The 14,725-nt window shown below is 32.2% G+C and overlaps 1 protein-coding gene and 1 long non-coding RNA gene across 3 annotated transcripts in view; one reads left to right on the forward strand and one right to left on the reverse strand.

Moving 5' to 3' along the window:
* Positions 1–14,725, reverse strand: part of LOC127698938 (golgin subfamily A member 5-like) — a 324,899-nt gene that overhangs the window by 213,334 nt on the left and 96,840 nt on the right. For both annotated transcript variants that reach the window (XM_052202700.1, XM_052202699.1), the window contains exon 4: positions 11,861–12,080. In XM_052202700.1, the coding sequence (XP_052058660.1) occupies positions 11,861–12,080 (220 nt within the window). The remainder of the gene's footprint in view (positions 1–11,860; positions 12,081–14,725) is intronic.
* The window catches only part of LOC127699025 (uncharacterized), an 87,135-nt gene continuing 76,078 nt past the window's right edge, over positions 3,669–14,725 (forward strand). Inside the window, exon 1 of the long non-coding RNA XR_007981015.1 lies at positions 3,669–3,835. This is a non-coding gene — a long non-coding RNA (uncharacterized LOC127699025). The remainder of the gene's footprint in view (positions 3,836–14,725) is intronic.

The following is a 14,725-nucleotide window of genomic DNA, read 5'->3' on the forward strand; positions in this document are numbered from 1 at the left end:
TCATTGTCCCAAAAGGGAAAATAACAATACGGAACGAATAAAATTTTTGTATAGAGTTTCCATCGTAAAGCCTCTTTTAAAAGGGGTTTTATGTTTGCAGGGTAAAGTCTATCTAGATAAATCAAAGACTAAATTCAAATGAAATATTCCACTGACAATCTTCTTTAATAGTTTTCATGATTTTTGTAGAAATATTAATGGAACAGAGATAAGAAAATCACAAACTTTAGATCATATACCCTAAGGATTTCTTTCACACAAATAAAAAAAGACAGATGCAACAATGCACATGATGTGCCTTTATTGTGTCTAATGAAACTGTTGCAAGAATAAAATGGGATATTTAGAAGGCATTTAATCAGAAGCAAATATAATGGCTCTGTTGAAACACTTGGCTGAGGATACTCTTAGGCTTATAAATATTGTTTCAAATATAACTGCTAAAAGTTTTATTACTCTGGAATGACAAACAAGAAATTTGTTCAAAAATCAAAAGGGAATCTACATTCACCAATTCTTACAACAGTGTAAAGTTTGTAGGAATTTGACCTATGAATAATATTATCTGAATGTCAAAGTTCTTTAACTCTGGAATAAAATATCAGAATCTTTTTTTAAACAAGCATTCTGTGAGTATTGCATGGCAATACATAGTCCCCTACTGGTTACAAATTCATTGTAATGGAATGAAATTCTAACTTGATCTAGAACTTGTCATGGTGTAAACTACATAAAAATATCAAGTCAAAATCTTCAAGCATGACGAAAAAAACTGTTGAAAACTGATTATTTAAGTGAATTTTTTCTATGTCCAAAGACCATAACTCTGCACAAAATTATCAGACTGGAACAAAATTCCAACTTGATCTGTAACTTGTCATGATAAAACTATATACTAATTATCAAATCAATATCTTCAAGAATGACAAACAAACCTACCACTAAATTCTTTAAACAATTTACCAAAGAAAAGGAAAAAAATCCAAAATGTCATTTTGTCTTTTAAAAAATTAGTTATTTCCCTTTGAACAGAAATCTACTAATTAATAAGTATTTCATCAAAAATTTATTTCTAGGGAAAGGGCTTTAACTGAACAAAGAGAAAAGCTAAAATCCTGAAAATTGAACTGGACCTGTAACTTGTCATGAGAAATCAATAAACCATATATCAAATCAATATCTTCAAGCATGAAGAAAAAAAGTCTGGAAAACTGATTTGCCGGACTGACAGATGGACAGACAGACAGACGGACGGAGTGCAAACCTAAAGTCCCTTTCGACTTCGTCGGTAGGGGACTAATAAAAGTTTGTTATCTTCACCAATTCCAACAATTCTGTAAGGTTTTCAGTAAATCAATCTGAGGAAACTTATGTTATGGTACAATATGTGAAATATGTAAATTTCTTTTGTTTTTTTAATATAGTTTGTTTCTGGAATGTAGTGGACAATGGTGATGTTATTATACAGTGAAATATTGTTTTTCATTTTGTTTTTGTAGAACTCATATTGCTGTTTACAGTCTCTGTCTTTTATAGTTTTCAAAATAGTAGGAATAACTGTTAACACAGAGATATGTCTCGCCTATTTGTTATTTTGATAATGCAAATGTTGAAATTAAACTAGAGGCTCTAAAGAGCCTGTGTCGCTCACCTTGGTCTATGTGCATATCAAACAAAGGACACTCTCCAACATTGTAGACAAGAATAAGACTTCATGACAAAAATCTCTATTTTGTTGATCTTGTATTACTGATCTTTTAGTCTGTTTAGTTTCTCTCTATCTTCTTTAGCTTTTGCCCAAAACACAAAAGAGGGTAAAAAAAATCCTCATTTAAGGGCAATCACTCCTATGAAGAGTGACAGTCTACTAACTATATCCGCAAAATTTGACTTTTTAATAGATCTTGCCTTGCTGATCATTTTTGTGATTTAAAGTGTTTATTTATCTATTATAATATAAATAATATAAGGCATAACAGAAAAAAAATGTTTCTCTCTAAATATCATAGTTTTCATGATAATAGGCAAAAATTAAAAAAATAGTAAAATTTGTCATTTATGGGCAATAACTCCTGTAAGAATTTGTCTAACAGTTTTGACGTAAATGGACAATTGGTAGAGCTCATTATTCTGAACATTTTTGCTCCTTTCAGATTTTCTATATTTAAAACGGTTCAAAATATAATAGACAAAACTTGCATTTTACCTCTTTGTTCTATTTTTAGCCATGTCGGCCATGTTGGTTGGTAGGTGGGGTCATCGGACACATTTTTTAAACTAGATACCCTAATGATGATTGTGGACACGTTTGGTTAAATTTATCTAAGTAGTTTTAGAGGAGAAGATTTTTGTAAAAGATCACAAAAATTTTAAAAAAAATGTTAAAAATTGACTATCAAGGGCAATAACTCCTTAAGGGGTCAATTGACCATTTTGGCCATGTTGACTAATTTGTAGATCTAACTTTGCTGAACATTATTGCTGTTTACAGTTTATCTCTATCTATAATAATATTCAAGATAATAACCAACAAGAGGCTGTCAGAGTGACAGCAAACTGGATTTTCCTGCAGAGGTCGAACCCTGAACAGTTATGAGCAAGTATGGACACTACATTTAAGCTTAAAACAGCTCTGAATTTGGATTGTGATTGAATATTTGACACAGCATAGGTTTGTGACACAAAATGAATGTGAGGTCGGTGGTTTTTTTCCGGCTTCCTCCACCAATAAAAACTGGCCACCACGAAATAGCCCAAAAGCGGTGCTTAAAAGTGGCGTTTAAACACCAAAAATCAAAAATCAAATCAAAATCAAAATGAATGTGGTCAAAGAACTGAAATATTTGAAATTTTACATTTACCTATTATGGTCCAATATCCAAAATCAAAGAACATATTAGAATCAGCATATCAAAGAACCCCAAGAATTCAATTTTTGATGAAATCAGACAAAAGTTTAATTTAAGACCCTTTGGACCTCAATGTGGACCAATTTGATAAAGGAGCCCACAATCCAAAATCTCTCAATACATGGTTAGATTCAGCATTTCAAAGAACCCCATAAATTCAATTTTTGTTGAATCAAACAAAGTTTAATTTTGGACCCTGATTTGGACCAACTTGAAAACTGGGCCCAAAAATCTAATATTTAAATACAGGTTTAGATTCAGCATTGGAAAGAATCCTATATATATTTAATTTATGTTGAAATGAAACACAGTTTAATTTTATCCATAATATTTTCTGTGCAAAGGGAAATAACTCAAACTGGATAAATAGTTCTCTAAAATAAGATATGATGCAATTTTTCAAATTATAATCAATAATATAATAACAACAACAAGATATGACTAAGTTCTCTAAAATTAGATATAATTTAACACTCAAACATTGTTAGAATCAGCATATCAAAGAACCAAAGAATTCAATTTGTGATGAAATTAAACAAAAGTTTAATTTAGGACTCTTTGGACCTCAATGTGGTATTATCTTATTAATAATGAAAAGAAATACAGGTTTAGATTAAGCATTTCAAAGAACCCTATATATATTCATTTTATGTTGAAATCAAACACAGTTTAATTTTGGACCCTGATTTGGACCAACTTGAAAACTGGGCCCAAAATCAGAAATCTAAACATAAGTTTATTAATAGACAATACAAGCTTAGTTTTTAAAGTAGTTCACTTCATAAAAAAATAAAATGCTTCGCTGGGCGCAGCTTGATACGACCGCAGAGGTCGAACCCTGAACAGTTGGGGCAAGTATGGACACAACATTCAAGCTTGATACAGCTCTGAATTTGGATTGTAATTAAATATTTGACACAGCATAGGTTTCTGACACAGAAAGAATGTGGTCTAAGAACTTCAATTTTTTTAATTTACCTATTATGGTCCAATGTCCAAAATCAAAATACATGGTTAGATTCAGCATATCAAAGAACCCCATATATTCAATTTTTGTTGAAATCAAACAAAGTTTAATTTTGGACCCCAACTTGGACAAACTTGAAAACTGGTCCCATAATCAAAAATCTAAACACATGTTTAGATTCAGCATATCAAAGTACCCGAAGAATTCAATTTTTGTTAAAATCAAACTAAGTTTAATTTTGGACCCTTTGGACCTTAATGTAGACAAATTTAAAAAACGGGACCCAAAATTAAAAATCTAAAAACAGTTAGATTTGGCATATCAAAGAACCCCAATAATTCAATTTTTGATGAAATCAAACAAAGTTTAATTTTGGACCCTTTTGACCTCCATATGAACCAATTTGATAGCGGGCCCACAAATAAAAAATCTAAATACATGGTAAGATTCAGCATATCAAAGAACCCCATATATTCAATTTTTTTTGAAATCAAACAAAGTTTAATTTTGGACCCCAATTTGGACCAACTTGAAAACTGGGCCAAAAATCTAAAATCTAAATACATGTTTAGATTCAGCATATCAAAGAACCCCATATATTCAATTTTTGTTGAAATCAAACAAAGTTTAATTTTGGACCCCAACTTGGACCAACTTGAAAACTGGTCCCATAATCAAAAATCTAAACACATGTTTAGATTCAGCATATCAAAGAACCCCAAAAATTCAATTTTTGTGAAAATCAAACTAAGTTTAATTTTGGACCCTTTGGACCTTAATGTAGACCAATTTAAAAAACAGGACCCAAAATTAAAAATCTAAATATACGGTTAGATTTGGCATATCAAAGAACCCCAATAATTCAATTTTTGATGAAATCAAACAAAGTTTAATTTTGGACCCTTTTGACCTCAATATGAACCAATTTGATAGCGGGCCCACAAATAAAAAATCTAAATACATGGTAAGATTCAGCATATCAAAGAACCCCATATATTCAATTTTTGTTGAAATCAAACAAAGTTTAATTTTGGACCCCAATTTGGACCAACTTGAAAACTGGGCCAAAAATCTAAAATCTAAATACATGTTTAGATTCAGCATATCAAAGAACCCCATATATTCAATTTTTGTTGAAATCAAACAAAGTTTAATTTTGGACCCCAACTTGGACCAACTTGAAAACTGGGCCCATAATCAAAAATCTAAACACATGTTTAGATTTAGCATATCAAAGAACCCTAAGAATTCAATTTTTGTTAAAATCAAACTAAGTTTAATTTTGGACCCTTTGGACCTTAATGTAGACAAATTTAAAAAACGGGACCCAAAATTAAAAATCTAAATACACGGTTAGATTCGGCATATCAAAGAACCCCAATAATTCAATTTTTGATGAAATCAAACAAAGTTTAATTTTGGACCCTTTGGACCTCAATGTGGACCAATTTAAAAACGGGGCCCAAAATCCAAAAACTTAATACACGGTTAGATTCAGCATATTAATGAACCCCAAGAATTCAAGAATAAAACCCCATTGAAATTGATCAAGAAATAAGCAATTTATACGAAGTATCTTCTTTTGCACAATACTGTGCAATTGAATATTTCTTGCTATTGCGCAATACTGTACAATTGACAATTTCTTGCTATTGCGCAATATTGTGCTATTGGATATTTCTTGCTATTGCGCAATACTGTTAAATTGAAGATTTCTTGCTATTGCGCAATACTGTGCAATTGAAGATTTCTTGCTATTGTGCAATACTGTGCAATTGAAAATTTCTTGCTATTGCACAATACTTATTATATAATAATTTACACATCCTGTTTGGTGTGTATCTCCTACCATATCATTATTATTTGCTTTTAAATATAAATCAGAAATAACCAACTTAAAATGGAAAATTTTAAAAGAAAAAAAAAAGGAAAAAAAGAAAAAAAAAAAAAAAAAAAATCCCCCCCCAAATTTTTTGAACCCCCTTATGATTCATCACCCCCAAACTCAATCCCAGCCTTCCCTTTGTGGTATGGTACCTTGCAGTACAATTTCAGAGAGATCCATACACTTGAACACAAGTTATTGTCTGGAAACTAGAAAAATGCTTATTTTTGGCCCCTTTTTGGCCCCCAATTCCTAAACGTTTTGGGCAATTACCCCCAAACTCAATTCCAGCTTTCCCTTTGTGATATGGAACCTTGTAGTACAATTTCAGAAATATCCAAACACTTACACACAAGTTATTGTCATGAAACTAGAAAAATGCTTGTTTTTTGCCCCTTTTTTGGCCCCTAATTCCTAAAATTTTGAGGCAATTACCCCCCAAATTAATTACAGCCTTCCCTTTGTGATATGGAACCTTGTGGTACAATGTCAGAGAGATCCATACACTTACACACAAGTTATTGTCTGAAAGTTACAAAAATGCTTATTTTTGGCCCCTTTTTGGCCCCTAATTCCTTAACTGTTGGTACCATAACCCCCAAAATCAATCCCAACCTTCCTTTTGTGGTATTGAACCTTATGGTGAAATTTCATGGAGATCCATTCACTTAAACTAAAGTTAGAGTGCGAAAACCAATGTGTCTTCGGACGACGCCGGACGACGCCGGACGACGACGACGACGACGACGACGACGACGACGACGCCAACGTCATACCAATATACGACCAAAAAATTTTTAATTTTTGCGGTCGTATAAAAATATATAGCATTCAGAAAATTAATTTTTACAGAATAACAAACAAACTTGCCACAAAATTCTTCAAACAATTTACCAAAGAAAAGAAGAAAAAAATCCAAAATTTTATTTATCATTAATACAATGTCTTTTCAAAATCTACAAAACTTATCAGTAACAAGAAATAATTGTAACAGGATGCTGTTACGAAGTCTCCCAAACAAAGCTCCCATAATTCGCCATTCCCATGGTCACCTGACATTGGGCAAAGTCCAATACAATTTGGTTTGTGATATGCATAAGTGACGCCTATGGATTGACCCTGTATGTCATTCAAATCTTCTTGAAATGATGAACAGGAATATATATGGTTTAGGGGTGGGGATCGCGATCGTTTACAAGTTCTCATAAGGGGGGGTGGGTGAGTGTGTGATCCCCAGGGGACTCATCCTTTATTTCATGTGATTTGTTTTTTGTCTCATAAAAGAATATATATGGTTTAGGGGTGGGGATCTCGACCGTTTACAAGTTCTTAAACAGGAGGGGGGTGGGGGTGACCCCAGGGGACTCACCTTTTATTTCATTTGATTTGTTTTATTGTCCCATACAAGAATATATATGGTTTCAGGGTGGAGATCTTGACCGTTTACAAGTTTTCAAAAAGAAGGGGGGTGGGTGTTACCCCAGGGGACTTCCCCTAAATTTCATTTGATTTGTTTTATTGTCCCATACAAGAATATTTTTGTCAGCCAAATTTTTCTTTTTAACTGATGACGTGAGAAGGAAATACTCCAAGGATTTGAGTTCATTTGCAAAATATCTAACACAAGATTTGCGATAAAGGTCATTTATTCAGAAACCATAAAAACATAATACAACTGACTGTTATGAACAATTATGTAATAAACCAAAACTGAATAAATGACAATAATTTGCAAAGGTGGGGAATAAATACCGCCACCCTCAATAAACAAACTACAAAATGTATAAACAAACAAATATTGTACAATCAAAGATTGAAATCATTCAAAATTTTTAATTTAAAAAATAATACATATAAATATATATCTGTTAAAGAATCAAGGGAGGAGGTGGGTGGGAAATTTAAAATCTTCACTTTTCTTGAGAAAACAAAAATGGCGTCCGCTAGCATTCAGTGAAATTGCGAGAATAATGACTAATGTCAAGAGATCACATGTACCTAATCCTCATTGGTCAGTTAGATATCATTAAACAATCATACTTGTAATTAATCTTGACCCTGATCGTGAGATGACCATACTGACCACAACTGCCTGTAATCAAAAACTTACATAATTTACAGACAACCCCATGCAAATTTACAGTTTCATATTACTCTTGATAAGAATAATTTCCTGACAAAAATGTTTTTATGTACCATAAAATGATTATATGGTTTAGGGGTGGGGATCTCGACCCTTTACAAGTTTTCAAAAGGAAGGGGGGTGGGGTTACCCCTGTGGACTTCCCCTATATTTCATTTGATTTCTTTTATTGTCCCATACAAGAATATATATGGTTTCGGGGTGGGGATCTTGACCGTTTACAAGTTTTCAAAAAGAAGGGGGGTGGGGGTTACCCCGTGGACTTCCCCTATATTTCATATGATTTGTTTTATTGTCCTATACAAGAATATATATGGTTATGGGGTGGGGATATCGACCATTTACAAGTTCTCAAACAGGAGGAGGTGGGGGTGACCCCAGGAGTCTCGCCTTTTATTTCATATGATTTGTTTTATTGTCCCATACAAGAATATATATGGTTTCGGGCTGGGGATCTTGACCATTTACAAGTTTTCAAAAAGAAGGGGGTGGGGTGACCCCCATGGACTTCCCCTATATTTCATTTGATTTGTTTTATTGTCCCATACAAGAATATATATGGTTTAGGGGTGGGGATCTCGACCGTTTACAAGATAAAAACACATTCTCAAATTGAAGAAGGGTGGGGGGTAAGAATATATATGGTTTTGGGAGAATTAATTATCTACAAAATTTCTAAAAATGACCAGTAAATTTCTTACTATATTTATACAGTCCTATATAGCTTATAATAATCAGCACTTAGGAAACAGAGAATTTTCAAAAAAATCTGTCACTCCAATTATAATTGTGAGATAAGACATTTACCATATGCTTTGTCATAATCTGATAACAGGAGAAAATTATTTAAAAACAGTGTAATCAAACTTTATACATATAATTAATAATTTCTGTACAAAGAGAAATAACTCAATCACATTATAAATACAACTTTTGGATATTAAAAAGGGCGATAACTCCTCAAGGTGAAAAGCTAAAATTGTGAAAATTGAACCTGACCTTCATTTAGTCACAGGAAACAACATATCTAAATTTGAAAAAATTTCATCAAAGCGTTTTCATGACTTTTATTGACTATAAAGGGCAATAACTCCTTAAGGGGTCAATTGACCATTTTGGTCATGTTTGACTTATTTGTAGATCTTACTTTGCTGTACATTATTGCTGTTTACAGTTTATCTCTATCTATAATAATATTCAAGATAATAACCAAAACCTGCAAAATTTTCTTAAAATTACCAGTTCATGGGCAGCAACCAAAAAATGGGTTGTCTGATTTGTCTGAAAATTTCAGGGAATAGATCTTTACCTGATGAACAATTTTACCCCATGTCAGATTTGCTCTAAATGCTTTGGTTTCAGAGATATAAGCCAAAATCTACATTTTACCCCTATGTTCTATTTTTAGCCATGGCGGCCATCTTGGTTGGTGGGCTGGTTCATCGGACAAATTTTTTAAACTAAATACCCCAATGATGATTGTGGCCAAGTTTGATTAAATTTGGTCCAGTAGTTTTAGAGGAGAAGATTTTTATAAAAGTTAACGACGACGGACGCAAAGTGATGAGAAAAGCTGACTTGGCCTTTTACTTTAACATGTAAGTTATGTAAATATTCAAAGTCAACAAACCATGGCAGTAAGGTACAGGGTTAGACAATCTCCATGGAAATGAACTGTGCAAATGATAATACAACTGCATACCAAATACCACTGACATATATTGTTCCCTTTAAACAAACCTAAACACAAACATTAACTTGTAAACTATGTGAAAGTTTCAAAGTCAATGAATCATGATTAGGAGATGGGGCTATATAATCTTCATGGAAATGAAATTTGCAAATGCCAATACATTTGCATACCAAATATCATTGAATTAACATTAGTGGTTCATCTTAAACTGACATAATCACAAAATAATACATGTAAACTAAGCAAAAGTTTCAAAGTCAATAGACCATGACTGAGGGGGCAGGGCCAAATAACCTCCATGGAAATGAGATATGCCAATGCTTATACAACTGCATACCAATTATCATTGACCTACCACTAGTGGTTCCCCATAAACTGACCTAATCACAAACTAATACATGTAAACTAAGCAAAAGTTTCAAAGTCAATATACCATGACTGAGGGGGCAGTGCCAAATAATCTCCATGCAAATGAGATGTGCCAATGCTAATACAACTGCATACCAAATATCATTCACCTACCACTAGTGGTTCCCCATAAACTAGACCTAATCACAAACTAATACATTGTTGACACCACCGCTGACGCCGGAAACAGCATACCTATATCTCGCTTTTTTACTCCGTCAAGGCAAGACAAAAATGCTATAATATGTAAAATTATCTCCTTTGAGTAGTCTTTGGTAAAAACTGAATGTAGGAACAAAGTTCACAAACTTTACATCAGATACCCTAATGATTGTCTTCACATAACCTAGTTTGTTTTCTGCATATAGTGGACGCTGTGATGTTATCTTTGATTTTTACATCGGATGTGACCTTGAGAGGTTGTACCGGTGTTATGTTACCGCAGAATTTCCTTGCGTTTTTGATTGATAACCGTACGTATTTCTATACTTACGCAGATATTATCGAGTGCAAAATAACATTCCTTATCGCGTGTTATATATTAATTTCATCAATAAATATTCATGAAAATAATTTTAAGAACATAGATAAATGATATGAAAATGTTTTGTCGTGAGAAATATATATATCAATAACAAATCATGAATACCGAAAATTTTGTGTTAATGCATGCGGAAGAATATCTCGAGAAAGTTTTGCAGCAAAAGCGGGAAAATATGAATGCCTACTCAAATCCAATCTATTAGAAAAACGAATTATTACAGAAGAGTGTCCACCATGCACTTGCACTGCACTATCATTAGAATAGTAGAATAGAATGATATATAAATGGATGAAAATTTGCCTGTAAAGTTATTAAGATGATATGCTATATATATAACTGTTACACAAATATTAATATAATATATAACAACAAACCAGAGTATACTGATATCAAATGATTATATCACTACAATATAATAATTATTACGGTGAGGTTGAATTCTCTGTCACTTATTCATCATCCACACAGGAACTTGTCTCAGGAAAAAATATATCTATGTACCTTAACCTAACTTTCAGGTATAAAGATATGATTTTTTTTTCTGAGACAAGTGCTTGTGACCATCCACCAGAACTTGCGGTCATCCGATGTTCAGTACTTTGATTCTGTTTGATTTACTCACAGCTTTTATAGACTCAAGGTGATTCAGAGTTTGTCATATTGTATAAACACCACTCTTTTGTTGAAGACTGTATGGTGCCTACTACTTGTCTTTTGGTTATAGTTTTCACTTGATTTCTGTGTGATTAACATCATCCCCCCTCCCTCCCCACTCCAGAAAAATATACTTTTATTCATATTGTGTATACATTTTGTATATATACTTTTAAACTCAAACTGTCCAGATTGCTGGTAGGCATACTATACTATAATACAACTTTTTTTACCAGTATATAGGAAATTGTTGTGAGGATCATTTATGGGAATAGAATATTTTAGATTCAGATTAATATTCTTATTATGGTTTTTCAAGATATTAGACAATTACTATCTTTTTACCCTTTTCTCTATTTATAACCAGGTTAATTGGTTGGAGGGGGGAAATTACAAACTTAACACCAGGGACCCAAAGGATTGTCTTCAGGTAACTTTACATTGTTACATGTATTTTATGTTTTTCAATATAGTTTGTTTTCTGCATATATGGAACAATGTCCCTGCCTGCCAATGTCAAAATAATATGTTTGTCTTTCTAACTTGTTAAATAAAACCATTGAGAAATTCATAATTACGGTTACAAAATATAAGGCACATTATTGTCAGTGGAAGTTTAAAGTCTATACAAGTTAATCCTACAACTGGTATAATTACCTTGATTTTTCACCTTGAAGTCTATCCATTTCTTTTTTGCTACTTTGCAAGTTTTTATCTGCTTCCTCTAACCTTATTCTCAAGACTGCTAGCTGAGAATCTTTAGCATTTAACACTTCCATTAGATCTGATTCTCTAGTCTGTAACTCTCTCAATACATGATCATGTTTTGAAGAGGATCGGTTATATTCATCCATCTTTTTCTTTAGTCTTAGTAACTCTGATGTAGAAGAATTAAAGTTTCTTATACAAAAATCTGTATTTCTATGATCCTTATCATTCAATGTGTACTTTATACATACTATCTTTTTACACTGTATCTTTTTAATGTTCTTTAATGCATACCAGTAACCAGCTATGTTTTTTCAATGAATATTCTTTTTGCTACAAAGTGAACTACTTTTTCCCTCAAAAAAATATTCAATGTATATTCTCTTTGCTACATAGTGAACTACTTTTTCCTTGACAAAATAAAGTCTTGAGAACTACTTCAAATTTCTCATTAGAAAATGCATAAAATAAAGAAATATAAATGAATTGTATGGACAAGATTTAAAATGTCTCATAACTACTATATATATATATAATATTTCATGAAAAAGTAGAAAATTGATGATTTTATGCAGTTGTCCAACCATACTTCCTTGGATGAAGTATTAATTAGCTATAGGAAAATTTCAACAAAATAATTTAAGAAGAGCTTTCTTGTAGCAATTTACATATTCCCATCAAATATAAAGTTGCTATTTTTGTTTCAAATTCAAAATATAATCAAAAAATTTTGATACAAAACAAGGGAAATCAAGAAACGTTACAAAATATGCATGTAGTTATTTCATCATGGTTTGTTGCCATGGTAAATTGTCATATGTGATATTTGTTTCTATTTTCTGAGAAAATTATACTTTAGTAATGTTATGGTAAATTTAAGAACACGTGTGGTTACTTTTGAAATTTCACTAAATTTTGGGCCAAATTTGAGATTTATAATGCCAACAAGATTGCTACGCTGTATAAACGAGGAATTAAATTATGTGTCACAGTAAGTCATTGTGGTACTTCAGTCAAAATAATGTAAAAGTCGCACAATTCTCATAACAGATGGATCAAACACTGAATACAATTTTAAACTAGGTAACCTAAGGAACATTCAAGTAAAGGAGTAAGTTTGGTAAGGGCAGTATTTGGCCCAAATACTAAGCCCATTGTTTCAAGTGAAAAAATATCTAAAGTTGATGAAAAGACACTTAAGTAAAAGAAGGAAAACTATTTTTGTCAAGATTTTTTTATTATGAGTTGGCTAATAGTTGAGATTTTGGTAAAATTTGACAAAATGATCTTGATTTCAACCAAATTTAGTCCTAGAAAACATAGAGCACAGGTTTCAACAAACTAAATATTGAAGTCAGATATGTTAAATGTAATAAATAACATTATGTTAAAATATCTTTTTTGTCGACACATTACACAATATAGTCTCCAATGAGCCTGAATTGATCACTAGGGAACTTATGTGAGTATATATCAATGTGTACATGAACATGTTAGTTTATGTAATCAATTATACAGTTGTTGCAAGTTTCAGATTTTGTATAATTTAAATGAACCTTTGATAAAACTGCAAGGTGCGATTTTATACGTTTTACGAGGTAAACAATGTTCAATATCTTTTCTTACATCAACTTTTGCGTAGCAATACTTTAGGCAATAATAAATAATTACATGTAAAATTACCAAATGCCTTCAAATGTTCTCTAGAGCTCAGAATAAACACGATATCAAACTAAATAAGTTCATCTCACACTGTAACTCGTTTCACCAAATGTGTCAAGTTTGTTGCTCTCTTATAAATAAACTCTGTAAAATTCGTTGACAAAAACAATCACAAATCCCTTTCTTTTTAAGGTATTTGTGATGGCAGCAGCAACTCCTTTTCTGTGTTTTATTGTAAATTTTCATCTGTAAACTTTGTCGAAATAATTGAGCATGCATGAAATTAATAGTCTTTAAAGCCATAATTGAAATTTTATCCTGCGAATATCTGACAGCAATTTTTTTTATTGAAGACTAGAAATTCCCTTTGTTATTTCAGATGAAATAAAGTTATAAAATATATGATCATATATTACAACCAATAAAACTTCAATATCTCTTACTTTTCACTATTGTGAGCCTCTTTCAAATATTCTCATTTTGTGTTTTTACACCACTGTCTTAGGTTAGGTAGATGATTGACTTGCAAACATTTTGATCCCGGTACCGTTATCATTGACAGGGGCGGATCCAGAAATTTTTCAATACCAACTTTAAAAACGTTTCATTTTTTATTGATAATTAAGGTCATGAAGGTAGCAAAGAGTCAAATGGTAACCCATAGTTTACAAAATTAAATTAAATTTCATTTCTCTTTGATGTCTGAGAGCAAAAGTGTAAACAACCCATGAAATTCTTAGTGCAAATCAAAATGCATGTGCAAACCCCAAGGGTTGACTTGGTTATAAATAAATGGTCATTCCTTGGTCTTTTTACGAACGAGTAAAATGCGAATCAAAGTGGGGTGTCCTTTTGGCTGTGTGGGATGTATAAATTCACAGTCATGTCAGGCAAACCCCCCCCCCCCCCCCCCCCCCCCCCCTTTCCCCTTTTATTCAGCCCCATCAACCCTAAAGTTCAAAATAAAATGCTTTGCCGAGCGCAGCCTGATACAACCGCAGAGGTCGAACCCGGAACAGTTTGGGCAAGTTTGGACACAATATTCAAGCTTGATACTGTCTGAATTTGGATTGTGATCAAATTTTTGACATAATATAGGTTTCTGACACAATATAAATGTGATCAAAGATCTTAAAAATTTGAAATGGGACA

The sequence above is a fragment of the Mytilus californianus genome, unplaced genomic scaffold, assembly GCF_021869535.1.
Source record: "Mytilus californianus isolate M0D057914Y unplaced genomic scaffold, xbMytCali1.0.p SCAF_4, whole genome shotgun sequence".
Classification (NCBI taxonomy): Eukaryota; Metazoa; Mollusca; class Bivalvia; order Mytilida; family Mytilidae; genus Mytilus; species Mytilus californianus.